The following is a 15,565-nucleotide window of genomic DNA, read 5'->3' as shown; positions in this document are numbered from 1 at the left end:
TGGTTAATGACGCTGAATACCATAGCGAATGGTCTAGGTTCGAATCTCGGAAAGGCATAGATATTTCTAAGCTTATAATCACTTCACATTAGAAGCCACCACATGCATGAATGTCTGAAAGCTTATAATGCGAAGACATTATACATTTACAAACATCTAAGCCTTCTCCATGTGTGAAGCAACCGGGCACTCAAAATATACGACGAGCCGAAATTCTCTCGAGAGAGTGATAGTAGAATGTTAGAGGAAGAAAAGTTGAAGAGCCTCAGAATACCCCCGGGGCTCCATTACAACTGCTGCGCAGCATACTAGTTAACAAGGCCGTTATACATGAAACTGTTATATGGTAGAATATATGAAAAGATTTATCTCCATAAAATTAAAGCATTTTTAAACTTAAAGGAAAAGATAGTGTCATATAGTAATAAATCTGATATTAATCCTATAAGAATTAAAAGAAGAATTACAAATGAAATAAGTCTTTGTAATTTGTAATGTAAGGAAATAGTCCTCAAATAATATTAAAAATGATTATTAACGAAAGCATAATGAAATATACCCATTACAACCCCTCTTGTATTCCCGATTTTATAAATGTTAGGGCAGAAAGTTTTCAAATCTAAAACTGATTAAAATATGAAAGAATGTATCATGAATGGACTTGTAATGCTTTCTATTAAAAGTGGATATTGCTGAAAAATATGGAGAAATTAATAGCCCAACTTGTTGGAAGGAAAAAAATCAGTTTGTTTCGTTGTATGTCTAATATAAAAAATATTGTCTTTCTTACTATAAACGTATGTATGTAATAATTTAGAAATGTTCTTGTTGGCGCAGCTGTTAAAGCATACTATAGAAATACCTAAAGTCATGATGATATGTTGTGGCCAAACTAATAATATTTCCTTTTTATTTATGGTTGGCAAACATATTCATAATAAACGAACATAAATGAAATTGCCGCAAGCGTGCCTGTTTAAGATTTTTTATATTTTTTGGAGAGGGAAGTCATTAATAATTACAGCGAGCAACAGAAGCTGAAAATAAGTACGATGTGGTCAGGTAGAAATCTTAATTCAGATTGAATTAGTTTCGATTTCGATGCCATTTGATGACTGATTAATAGCGCTCTAAAATTATTATTGACTAGTTAAGTTAGAGATCACAACACGTCACCAGCATTATGTAGAAATCACTTGACATGGATTAATACGAAATGCTGAAGTCTTGCGAGGTTTATTATAAACAGTTACCCTTTTTTTTTTTTTTTTTTTTTTTTTTTTTTTTGTACAGAAAGGGAAAATACCTAAATTAAAATGATGAGTTAAAGGGTAAAACAAACTCAAATTAGAATTTTGATTTAAATAGTTTTTATCTGTCTGTAGATATATGTCTAACATAAGGAACATTAAAAACTATACATAAGGAACATTGAAGAATTAAAAAATTAATATTCTGTTTTCTGAGGTATTTTTTTAAATGTATATGTTGAAAAATATTTAATATCTGTAGTTCAGATTTAGGCAAAGAAACTGTTTGCCTAAGCAGATCTGGATTTATTAAATTACGAGAAAGTATACTAGAGTATATTCCTTAATAGTAGAATGATGTTTTCTTGGAGGGCTCTCTGAGGGAAACTGGCTTGTACTCATATTATGCAAGGAAGAAATGTATGAAAATGTGCATGCAACCAGCCAGTCTCTTTGCTGTGATTAGAACTTGGATTGAACTATCAGTGCTTAACTGTCTTACCTGCTGGGCTGTGAAGGAGAAAAGATGCCTTCACGGATGACTTTCTGAGAAGAACTGGGTCTGTTCATGTTATACATGGGAAACCATGGAAACATCTATGCAGCGATTTGTTCGCCAGAATTTGGTGTTTGTCCAACTACCAATGTTTAGCAGTCTTACCCGCAAGATTCCATGGTAGGTTATATATATTAAAAATTGTAGCAAAAAATATTAGGTGTGTGATCTTGAGGAATATGAAATTAAAGTAACTTAACCCCAAAGGATGACAATTCAAATAATGTAAATTAAGTAATATTTATTATATCTTGACATCGTTAAATTTTGAATCAGTACCAGCATAAATTAAATAAATATCGCCAGACAGAAGAATATCAGTCGTGATCGTATAGTGGCCGAATAGACAGAAGAGTATCAGTCCTACTATTTTGAATCATAACCTCTCGTACGAAATGTGCGTAAAGGCCAGTTTACATCTGTCAGAGCCGCTCGTAGCGAGTCGCTCGTCCGTGCGTTTCGAACCGAGTGAACGGACTTGTACTCTGATAGATTGTTTACACCAATCAGAGTGGACTGACAACTCGCCTCCGTTTGTTTACGAAATGGATACCGACGTGGCAGTTGCAGGAAAGAATATGCATTGAACATACATAGATGTTCTTTGGCTGCAGTGCTTGAAGTCTGGGAAGCAGTTTCAAACGAATTAATTTCTGCTCTTGCGAGAGGAAAAAGAAAAGGAGAAGAAAAGGAAATGGGTACGTGACTGGGTAGCTTACCGCCATGAATTAGGAGTATCAAATGAACTATTAAATGAATTTCGGACGAGAATGTCCAAAGTTAAAAAAAACTTTATTGCATATCAGATACAAGAATTTAAACAAAACTCAGTTTGAGAGAAGTTATTTAGTCAACTGTGGTTACTGAAAGTCAAATTAACGAAGTTTTTCTACTATATACAACTGTTTATTTACATCTAATTAATCATTTACAAAATAATGTAAAAGTAATAATGTGTTTTATTATTTATTAATAGAGAGAATATATTTATTCATCCAGAATCCACAGAATCAATAGCTGTGCATGTAATTAATTATGCAGAGTTCTGACTGGAACTGTGTTATTTCTAGAGAAGAATGCAAAATTAACACATAAAATATTTATTCAAAGCAACGGCAGAAGTAAAATGTATAATATCTACCTAATTATTCAGAAAATCTTAAATAAATAAGTAGCAAAAAAATTAGGAGCATTACATATATTACCACAGGTAAAAGAATATGTATATTATGACATAGTTCCAACAGGAAGATATTTATCTCAAATTCTTACTTTTGGATCCTACTCAAATTGCGTTTCTGGACAACACACAAAGTGATATCAACAAAAATAATAATGGTTAAATATAGTGATTATATTTTACTTTTAAAATGCTAAAACGGATAGTTTAAGAAGATTAGAATTCATCTAGCATAATTTGTATAAGCCTTAATATACCTTCAGTACACTCACACATCCAAGCTGAATTGTAACGAATTATAGCCCAGAATGCTTTTATACAAAGCAAGAAATTTAAATATCCACAATAAAACAGATCTATTTATTTTTTTCATAATTTCATTTTTATTTTTATAGTTTATAATATCATATATTTATTGCATCATCATGTAGGATGCTTGTCGAAAAACGAATATAAGCTCACATAATTATAGAAGTATGCAACATCTTAATGAAGCAGTGAAGTGTTCCCTAAAACACTTCATAAGATGCGTATGCATTAAAAAGTGCCATGGTTTGGCTATCGCTTTACATCTCGGCATTATAGAACTCACTGTCACGACGTCCCTGCGTAGAGCTACTAGAGATACAGGCTGACTCGTCAGCCATTTTGAATCTAAGCTTTAGGGTTGCAATTTAGGTGTGGAGCGGCAACTTTGGCTCTTTAGCGCTGTCCGCTAAAATGTAACATTCTAGAGAATCCAAATTTCAGCTCTTTTCTGCACTCCTATAAAGATGTGTGGCTTTTTTTCCTTCTTTTGTCTGAAGTGCAGATTCTTTCTCGTATTTTTTTTTTAATTGCCAAATTTATCGTATGATTCAAGTTATTTTAAAAGTTTCTAAAACATTTTCACATATCATATTTCAAATTTGTATTTTTAGTTAAAAATACTTTCTTTTTGAATTCCTTTATTGAATTTTCAATTTTTTCTTTTAAATACACGCATAATGTTATTCATCTCAAAATGTATTTTTTGACAAGAGCTTTCCCTCAACCACATTCTTAATATGGTTGAGGGAAATCCCTCAACCTCCATTAATTTAGGACAAGATTTAATCTTTAATTCTTGTTTTTTATTTTTAATATGTTATTTGAATTTTGCTCACATGGAATCAAACGTCTATTACTGTAGCAAATTTGTTAAAAATGTTATTTTGTGTGTGTTTCCAGAAAAAGCTGCTAAACACTTTATGATTTTAAATACTGATTCAGGATATACACCTTTAAATTATAATGCTTTTAGAATGAAGTGCAGAATGCTATAAAAATTATATATATATATATATATATATATATATATTGTTGTTCTTTATTTAGCTAAAAACAATATTAAAATAATACACACACAAATAAATAAAAATAAAAATAATACCTTTACATACAGAATTTACAGATACTATTTACTTATAAGTTTATTTGTTGTTGATAGTTACTTTTTATTACACTTGGAAAAATTATACTTACATACATATGCTCTTAATATTACACGTATCTGAATATTTAAATGATAATTCCATAACATAATAAGATTCAATCTATATCACAGCAAAGACAATACTTAAATCACAGTTCTTTTTATTAATTAATTTGCATAAGTAAAAACATAAAAATATTATTTAGCTTCAAATCTATAAAATAAGTCCTCTAGTAACAAACATATGACAAACACATATAGTGAAAATAAAGATAAATAAATAAAAATGTTTTGCTTTTTTGTCTAATGTAGTGCAATTCAGTCTATTATATTCAAATTTTATTAAAACATACTGCAGTAATTGAATTTTTTCCATTATACATCAAACAGCTTTATATAGAATGATATTATATTAGTTTTACTTTTAAAACTATTGGGTTGGAGGGAAAGTTCTGTCGTATTTTAAAGAAAATATTTGAATTCATTTATAAAAATATGTGTTTAATATTAATCAATTATATATGCTCCGTTATTTGTTACAACCTGTTGCCATCTTCCAGGTAACCTGTAAATTCCTGTTTTGTAGAAGTTCTCATCCATGGAGTTAAAATAGTCAGCAACTGCCTTAGAAACACTTTCAAAAGACTTGAATTTTTTTCCCGTTAGATAATTTTGCAGAGATCTGAACAGGTAATAATCAGAGTGTGCAATGTCAGGTGAATACGGGGGTGACTAAGGATTTCCCATCCTAACGCATTCAGTTTTTGTAGTGTCACCACTGCAGTATGCGGGCGAGCATTATCGTGATGGAACACTATTCCTTTTCTGGACGCTAATGCTGGCCTTTCTTCTTCGATAGCTGCATTCAATTTATCCAGCTGATTGCAGTACAGATCCGCGTTGATGTTTTTTCCCTGTTTCAGCAACTTGTAATACACTGGACCTTTCCTGTCCCACCACAAACAAAGCAGTACTTTTCGTTGATGGATACTTGGTTTTGGAACTGTTGCTGATGATGTTCCTGGTTTGCAGTAAGATTTTTTTCTTTTAATATTCTCGTAAAGAATCCACTTTTCATCTCCAGTAACCAGCCTGTCCAAAAACGGCTCCACATTGTGTCTAATCAGATGTGATGAACATATTCTTACACGATCAGACAAATTCTTTTCCGTTAATTCATGTGGAACCCAAACACTTTGCTTTAACACAAACCCAAGAGATTTAATGTGATCTCCAACAGTTGTATGATGAATGCCAAACTCTTCTGCAATTTCTCGACTTGTTAAATGTGGATTATTTTCCAACATGGATCGCAAAACATCATTATCGATCTTGGATGGTCGTCCAGATCGAACACTTTCTTTGAGGCTCAGGTCCCCGGAACGAAATTTGCTAAACCATCTTTGACAAGTACGAACATTTACAATATCTTTTCCAAATACCGCACATAAATTTTTACATGCAACAGATGCGTTGCTTCCTTTTTGGAATTCATATAAAATGCAGTGTAATAAATGCACTTTATCTGCGGACATGTTTTTCCCTTTAAATATTACAAGTAAATGATGAATGGTAAAAAAGGGCACCTTTTATATTATACAGCAGCTAAAAAAACAAACAAAAAAAATCCGATTGACTCACTAGCCAGATGTTTTTTTTTTTATTTACAAGAAAAATCACCTGCCTATTTAAAATACAACAGAACTTTCCCTCCAACCCCATAATATAATATAATTAATTGTCATTTATATGCGGAGATGTCTGAATAAATGCAAAAAACCATCTGAATAAATCTTAGCCAACACTATTCAGATAGTATTCTTGTTTTCAAGGTATATAATTTTTATTTTGTTCTTTTTCCATTAAAGGAGCTAACCTAAGAGACTTATTTCATTTATATATATCTCATTGATATATTATAAATATAGCTTAAACATGTTTTATGTGCATACTCAAAGGGGTGGGAAGTAAGCCTTGATTCAAAATCTGTTTTAAAGCAATAAGTAAATAAATAAAATACACTGGTTCTATTAGAATGTCAAAAAATACTGTTATGTATTCTATAAACAAATCCAAATTATCACATCATATTACATAACCCTGGTACAAAAGAAGAAATGTCGGATTAGGAACATACTCTATTTATTTGGTAACAAAGAAGAGTAAAACATATGCAACATCACATTATAAAAAATCCTGCAAGCCATTACAATACTATAAGACATTGATTAGTAAGGTAAACATCAGATCATTCTTTCACAACAGCAATAAATGTTTCATTCAAAATTCCTAATAACATGCCAAAACAGATTCACAATTGATGCCTCATTTAAGGTCACACAAAAGTAAATCCGATTTAGCTGACTATGAGATCTTCTATTGTAGAGGACTTTGTAAGGAGAACTGGCTTGTACTCACATTACACATGGGGAAAACCCACAAATAAACCAACCATGCAGCCAGCCTGTTCGGAAATAGAACAGAAGATGGAACTCCCAGCATTAAGTAACTTTAACCATTCAGCTGTTGGTGGGCCTAGTTATTATTCGAAGAGACAAGCAGCAATTTTTCAGTGACAACTACTCTACTTTTTTACAGACAGAACTGAACAGCAAAAACTTCTTAAACTCTTGATTAGATTCTAATTTACTTTCTTCCTTTTAAAAGCAGGAGATGCAAAACTTTGCCGCTGCTGCCTTTTATTTTGAAGAAGCTTCTTGAGACCAATTCCACGGGCAGTCAAATAATATTTTATTATCTTTATTTTGATATTGCAACAGGAGGGAATATTTACCTCGCCTGCTTTCTTACAAATCATATTAACAAATTCCACATCCATAATTACATTTCCATGTATTATTTCGTTTCGAAAATTTTGAATTATTTTTTCACACAGAAGGCACAATTTAAAAATTTCTGGAGAAGGACATTTAAGCCCACCTAAATTTGCAAAATTAATTATGTACTGCTTATTTTCATCAATGGAAGGAGTATTTTGCTCACAAACTAAGAGAAACTGTGAGCATGAATTACAAGCATTTTTCAAAACAGAATTTATTGCAGCTCCTGCAATATAACAGACGTTATTTTCCTCACTAAGGGTGAGATTCTGTAGAGATACGTCAGAAACTTCTGGTATGGTAACAGGCTCTAAAGCTTTTTTCTCCTTCGGAAATTCAAATTCATCTTTCGCATAGTTTAATAAATAAATATCTGAATCAGTAGCATAACTGGAGTTCTTAATGTGAGATATAAACTGAGATAAACAGACAAGCTTTAATGCTTTCACAGCTTGCAAAGCACTTGGCCTCAAACCAGCTTTTCTGCGTATCTGAGAAAATACATTTTCTAGAGCATCTTGTGTCAATCTGCTGGTCAAAATAAACTGAAAATCATTCAGAAAACAGGCCTCTGAAATGAGCATATCTTCAGAATTCCCGATTCATTGTCTCACGCGCTGGAGATAAAAGTGTCTTTTCTGTAAAACATTGCCATTGCTCGCTTTGAAATCCTCAAGTTTGTTAATCAAAAATTCGTTAAAGTTTTACAACATGTAAAATCTATATTAAAACAAATTCCGAATTTCAAATTTGGTCTTCCAGATGTCCATATTCACAGTAGAATTAAGTCATTCAAAATTTGATGGCTCTAGGTATCGTTGTTTTATCAGAATGCGAAAAACATACATGCATTTATGCAGATTCTTCACTATATAATTTCTTTAAATATAGTACAGGATGATAATATTTGATGGCAACAATTTGAAAAGTGATGCAGCCGTTTATAGTGTTTCAATACAAAACGAAAACAATGGTCCTTCAGGGACAAAGCCCCTTTGGATTAAATGCCAAACTTAAACAGATAATAAATCCACAAAATAAAAATGAAACTTCCAGGTCTCTTTCCCTATACTGTGGTGGGTTTTTAAATTTGACTCTATTGTTTTCAGCATTTTCTAGATTATTTTTATTTTATTTTCTAATATTTAAAATTTATTTCACTTAAAAATAGATTTTTAAAATTTATTTCCAGCTTTTCAAGGGATCAATTATCTCCATAATCATGAGCAATTTAATAACACAAATTATCAACTTATATCACAGCCTTCACAAATGCTGATGAAATTAATTAAAATTAATTACAATTTGGTTGCAAGATGAGACTAAAGGTTGTTTTTTTTTTGCAACTATTGATGAAATTAATTACATTCCTTTTACCAAAAAATTACTTTATAGAACATTTTAAATGTATATTAGGAAGCAATTTAATTATACATTAGTTATCAACTTACATCAGAGCCTTCACAAATAGATGGTATTTCATTGCAAAATGAGGCTAAAGGCTGTTCTTGCAAACAAACCTGAAATGTACACAAAGAATTTGTAAATGCTGATGAAATTAATTACATTCCTTTCCCCCCCCCCAAAAAAAAAAGTTTATAGAAACGTTTTGTATAAGCAAGCAATTTAATAATACACTAATTATCTACTTACATGAGATCCTTCACAAATAGATGGCATTTTATCACAAGATGAAGTTGAAGCTTGTTCTTGCAAACAAACCTGAAATATATACATAAGAAATTTAGAAATACAGATAATATAAACTACATTCATTTTAAGAAATAATTATTTTACATAACATTTTATAATTCATAAATAGCTAATAAATTGTTAACACTCAAAATTCAAAAATAATTCCATAGCACAACAGCCAGATATAGTACAGCTGTTTAGGAACCATAAGACAAACAATTTCATATTTCAGAAATCGTATAAAAATTCATCAATATATGTAAAACATATGACATTTAATAGCTGCTCAAATGAAAACATAGCATAGATTCTTTACTAGCAGCTGTTATTTAATCAGATGGTAATGCTAAATGTTGTTGCAAACACACCTGATATGTACTGTAATGTACACATTTGCAACCACTGGTGAAATGAAACAAAGTGCATGATTATGAAGATGGAAACATTTAAAAAAACATAGTACAGTTTACGAATAGATGTTAAAAAACTATTAAAATTTTTTAGAAGTGCAAAATGGCAATTTACATCAAATACTTCAGTAGCAAAATTTATTTCTCCAAAATATGAAGCTGAAGGTTGTGGCAAATGAATCTAAAAGAAATTATAATATATGAAATATGTGGAAGTGAAAGAAATTATAAACTCTGATCGGATAAAAATAAATACAAATAATCATTACCATTTTAAAAGTAACTTTCAACTTACAAAAAAGCATAAATACATTGGACTGTTCATAGCATTCATACTTCTTAAACATAAGTAAATATTACGTTAACATATTTTTAAATTTTAGAAACAGTGTTAATACTTTTTAGAAAAAGTTTATAATACTAAATATTTAATAACTGTTCAAATGAAGACTTACAACAGATGGTTCAGCAACAGAAATTGCTTCAGTTGATAAAGGTAAACTGTGCAGCAAGCCACCCTGAAGATGCAAAAATTATGAAACACATATAAGTAAGGATACCTGAAAATGCTGATAAATAAAATATACTTAATGTAATTTTAATAATAAATAATATAAATAATCCTAATAAGTTTTGTAAATTTTTAAACAAAAAATAACAACATTCAGACAAGACATTTAAGACATTAAAATATACATTTAAATCAATGTATTATAACTATATTATTGTATTACTCAAGATTAAAGTTATTAATTTCAATATTATTTCTTTTACTTATACATATTTCTCTCTATTTATCTGGAATACATATTTCTCTCTATTTATCTGGAATTTAAAATTAAGCAAAAAAGCAACTTTAATTTAATATAAATTTTGATTTAAACTCTTTTGACTTTGAAGGCAATCAGATACAGGTTTCTTTCTTTTAGGAACAAATTTGAAGAAACCAGACCCATGTATGACTGTCCTTGAAAAACTACATCAAATTGAGGTTTTATGCCTAATTTTCAATATATGATTATAATAATGAAGTACATACTTAATTATATATATAACAACAGCAAAATTTTAATTTTTTAATCTAATCTTAGGGACTGTAATTACAGCTTTATCACATAATGCCTTAATTTCAATATATTGATTCTTTTATAAAGCAATTTAGTCCATTTGTAATAAAAACATATTTTTTTATGAAAACCATAAAAATAAAAAACACATACATTACAAAAATTGGATGTAACTGAACGGTGCTTTGGTAAACCAATGCCTTTTAGATGCTGTGGGGGTCAACAGTTGTGGGGGGATTAGGCACATTGAAAAGAGTTGGCACAGCATTGGGCTTGAGTTTTTTACGCCCATCTTGCCTAGAGCATTCAAATTGATTTTCTTCAAAATGTACCTGTATATTTAACAAAAGCATGCATGAAATTTAACATTAAAATCAAAAGCACTAGTATTTAATTACAGTTACATATATTATATTAATTTAAGAATGTAATTTTCTGATAAATTTAATTTTTTTTATGAAAATAGAACAAAATTTTTAAAAAGTAATCATGTTTGTAAAACTACTTAAAACATATTTCCTGCTCACACACTAAAAATAAAGGACCTATAGTTAAAAATACATTAAGATTTACTACTACAATAAAGGATAATAATGGGATCAAAACGATTCATCGAATATTTAAATTAATATTTAACTTCTTAAAAATGTCTAAAAATACAGAATATATTTATCTTACTATAAAGAAAAAACAAAATCATTTATTATTTGTATCATACCATCCAGTTTTTAACATTGGCGCCAAATATCCCATTTGGCGACAATACATCAGAATCAAAACATAGAATGCTACTTTAAATCACCAATCGTACAGTAAAATTAAAGAAAAGAAAAAGGCACATCAGATTTCTAACTGAGCACAAAGTTTACATGAAATGTATGATACAAATTTTACAAACGGTATAAACTTTTCACGATAACAAAAGAAACAACATGAAACAACGATATTTTACTGCACAAACACATACACATTCCGCAGTTGATTTTGTACTTATAAAATCAGTTGATCGTCAATAAGTGACAGTTAAATGAAAATACATATTTTAAAGTACCAAGAAGAGTAATTTTTCTAACATTCTATGGAAAAATACGAAGCTGAACTTACCTCACAAAGATACGCTCCTGGGCCCGGGATCCATTGATCTCGACGAGAATTAACTATCCATTTTCTTCGTCTTTCTTCATTTCTAGGGAAACGAAACATCCTAAAGTTATTTTTAGACTGATTCCAACAATTTGGTGCAGCACAACCACCCATATTTCTGAAAATTAGGTCGGAATCGATCCACAAATATGTCAACAAATCAGTGCAAATCCAATAGCGAATACCAACAAGTTACCTTCAAAATGGATGATGATTCAGCTCCCCTTTATAGTAGCCTTATCCCTGCGAAATGACTGCGAATGACTAAATGCCCGGATAGATTTTCAACAGGTTCAAAGTAGAAACGGAAGCGCTGACTCATCTCCCCTACGTTTCTACTCCGTCGAAGTGAGCGTTTACACTGTCAAAGTAATCGTAACGAGCGACTCGTTCCGAGCCGCTCTGACAGGTGTAAACTGACCTTAATATTCCAATCAAAGTAGATCTCATTCCATCGATGTAAAGCAAAGTTTCGTGATAAAAAAAAATCACATTTTTTAACGGCGGAAATTGAGTTAGCTGGTTATTCCAATATATTTTTGAAGAAGCACAAGGCGAATACTTATATCATCCGGAAAGTTCTAGCACGTGCACATGAAGTCTTTTCGAAGATTTTTAAATTGTAGAACATTATTCATTATCTACAGACGCTAGGTATATAGATCCTTTTAGTTGTATCTTCAGTTCCAATTTCTTTACTAGAAGGAATACCATATGGCTCTACATCCAGCAACGGAAATGGCAGACAAAAAGAGGAACGAAAAAGAACAAAAATGGCGCACACGTCAGCCGGGATGCAGCCAGAAGCCCGTCCTACACCTTCGGAGCCCAACAGCAGGAGGAGAAACCGGTTGTAGCCGTCAATTTTGCTCTGTCATTGAGAGGTCGCAGTGAACAGACTTGAAGTTGAATAAATGTGGAGGCTTGCCTGCACACAAATACAGTTGTTAATCACATTATAAGGTATTTCTCCCGCCTTCTTGGCATGCCTTCGTGGTGTGGTGGTCTGCACGCTGGGCGCGTATTCCAGAAGTCCGTGTTTCGATTGCTGACGAAGGCGTTGCTAATTTTTCATCTTTCCTGCTTAGAAAAATACTTAATGTCTCTACAGGGGCGCCCGAACTAAAAAGGTGTTGGAAGAGGATTCTGCACACCCAGGATTTGACGATTGGAGCCCCTGAAAACCAAGTCGCCCTTTAAAAGGGGGAGTATATAAGGTATTTCTTTCACCTTCTTGGCGTGCCTTCGTGATGTAGTGGTTAGCACACTGAGCAGGTATTTCAGAAGTCCGTTGTTCGATTCCCGGCGAAGGCTGTTGCTAATTTTTCAATTATCCTGCTTCCAAAAAATACTTAATGTCACTACAACCATTTGTGGATTTTATGGAATCTCAGTGTGTTCCCTATGTCCCATTCTTTCTCAATGTGAGTGATTTCAAACATAAGATTTCAACATGCACACAATAAAAATTGTTTAGTACATAGCACTAATGCTGTTATATGAAAAACTAAAGCAAAGTTTATACGAAATTCGGGGGGGGGGACTTTCATAGGGCAGTAAACTATGTAACACCACCTTCGACAAGTGACATTGTATTGCTTTCAGAGATTCTTTAAGGAATCTACCTGGTAATAACAAAGGAATTTTTTCAATTTGTCTGCAATCTGTGATTAAATTTTAATTTGGTAATGACAGAAGACTTTCATTGTATTCTGATAACATTAAAGAAGTCTGTTGTTCTTCATGGAATAGCATACAAAATCAAAACATTCATGTTACATCTGAAGGCATGATATACGCGCATCACAAAAGCAATTGTTAAAAGAGGCTGAATATTTTTAATTATAATTCTCTATTGCAGGGATTCTCAACCGGTGGTACGCAAGAGAAAAATAGGTGGTACGCAAAAAGCAAAGTATTTTTTAAATTCAAAAATTAAAACCCCTACATCCTATTTGAGTTTCTTTCTCTAACACTCGTAAATTTATGTGATCTGAGGTTTGTTCAGGAGTGGTGGTGGTACTAGTATTTTGTAGTGGTGGTACTAATATGTTTTCAATTTTTGTTTACATTGTATGCCTTAGTCAAAAGGTTGAGAGCCGCTGCTTTATTGGTACTACAGACTTGAGTCACAGAATATGGCAAAATTGCTATTTTTAATAGATATGTTTATACTCAATTAGGTTAAATTATTTGTATTGCATAGTGTACGAGAATTATCTGCACAAGGGTGTTCTTTTGTAGAGAATTTTCTTAAGTGGCTTATATTGCATTACACATGACCAAAATCACAAAAACTCTTATGCAGCAAGCCCATTCACAAAGATTTTAATCTGGATTAAAGCATCCATATTTAGGGATTTCGCCACTGGTGGCATGTTTGTTTATAGTATGGAAGATACAAGCATCCAAAGAATTTAGGTATGTTTGAGATTTCAATCTCCATACAGTATACTGATAATCAGGGTTAGGATAGATTAATATATTAAAGCAAAACACATGAGATTAATCTGCCTAGGAAGAAATATAGGAAGCCAGTTTATAGTATTTATATTTTATATGGGGAAGTGCATCCAAACATCATGCACCCAACCTTTTCAGTGGGATTTGAACACGAGTCAAACTGCCAATATTCAGCTTTCTTATTCACTTGCTCTCTGCTGGGATGCTTAGCAAAACTACGAAATTTCAAACTTTATATTTCAGCTTTTTATCAGACCTTGTATTTTTATCTTGCACTCTTGTAAGGCAATGACATTTTTGAATAAAGACTTATCAAAACTGTATCAATGTCCCTTTTTCAGCTGACCATTTCTTGTTAAAATATTCTACTTACTGAAGCATTTTTTTAAATTTTAATTGATGACTATTTAATTATAGAGATATAAAATATAAAAAGAACTGCCACCATCTTCTTCATTTAAACTTTTATATAATAAATTATACAAATAACAAAACAAAATAACATGATTTTTTAAACAATTCAAAATTAATTTTTAAGATATAAATACCAATGGAAGATTCATCAGTCCAAATTATTTCTTTCACGGTTGGAAAAAAAACTGAGTTTTTCAATTTTATACTTTATTCATAGACATGATTATTGAATTGATAAACAATTTAATTGTATTAAACTGTCACATATCTGTAACTTGATAAAAGTTTAGCACAAACTCAGTATGTATTTTAAAGTACTTGACATTTTCTGTTTCTTTCAGATTAAAAAAAAAAAAAACACTTTGTTAAAAATGTGTAAGTTTATAGTAGAGTAGATCATAAACTGAAACCATAAAAACAAAACATTCAAAAAGGTGACATATTTTTTTCTTTAAATAACAATAAATTAAAATTGTTGAATAATATAAGGCTATTTCACAAAATACTTTATATGTAAGTGTATTGTACATTATTCATATCAATAATATAATTACCATGCATTAGTGACATCTGCCACAGTCAAAACATCAGATGGCCTCCAATATTGTAAATTGAGTCCTTTATGAAGGTACCCACAACATTATACTTGGAAAATAGAGGTGGTTAATTTTAACACCATATTTAATGGTGTTTAAATTAACCACCTCTATAAATATATAGATTATTGATTTCCTGAGAAGTTAAAATTCACTGTATTACCGTGACTGTTATTAGGTGATACTTTGATCCAATATGTATGCTGTCACATGCACTGAATGTGTACTCATAATTAAACAAGTTAATAATTATCACTGAATATCCAGTAATATTATTCCATTACTGTATATTACAGGTAACAACTGCTAATGCCTCGTTGAAACTTTCTAAATATTTTATGAAATTGATCTCAATTAGCTAAAATATTTTTCAAAATATAATTCACTTAATAAAACCACTGAAAAGTACAAGTTACAATCTGAATTCACTGGCGAAAAAATTGTGTCTTGTGGCTTTCTACATGTTTAATAATATTATAACATATTAATAATCCTTAA

The 15,565-nt window shown here is 31.0% G+C and overlaps 1 protein-coding gene across 1 annotated transcript; it reads right to left on the bottom strand.

Moving 5' to 3' along the window:
- Positions 1 to 10,559: 10,559 nt before the first annotated feature.
- Positions 10,560 to 12,357, bottom strand: LOC146996730 (THAP domain-containing protein 2-like). The gene is made up of 2 exons (XM_085817891.1): positions 11,556 to 12,357; positions 10,560 to 10,783 (listed from the first exon to the last, which is right to left on the bottom strand). Exons 1-2 carry the CDS (start codon positions 11,706 to 11,708, stop codon positions 10,655 to 10,657), a joined length of 282 nt encoding a protein of 93 aa, XP_085674017.1. The 5' UTR covers positions 11,709 to 12,357; the 3' UTR covers positions 10,560 to 10,654.
- Between the last annotated feature and the right edge of the window lie 3,208 nt (positions 12,358 to 15,565).

The sequence above is a fragment of the Stegodyphus dumicola genome, chromosome 6 (genome assembly GCF_044657685.1).
Source record: "Stegodyphus dumicola isolate Sdum_Otavi_A_Nest chromosome 6, ASM4465768v1".
Taxonomy (NCBI): domain Eukaryota; kingdom Metazoa; phylum Arthropoda; class Arachnida; order Araneae; family Eresidae; genus Stegodyphus; species Stegodyphus dumicola.
This window is presented reverse-complemented; position numbering and strand designations above follow the sequence as displayed.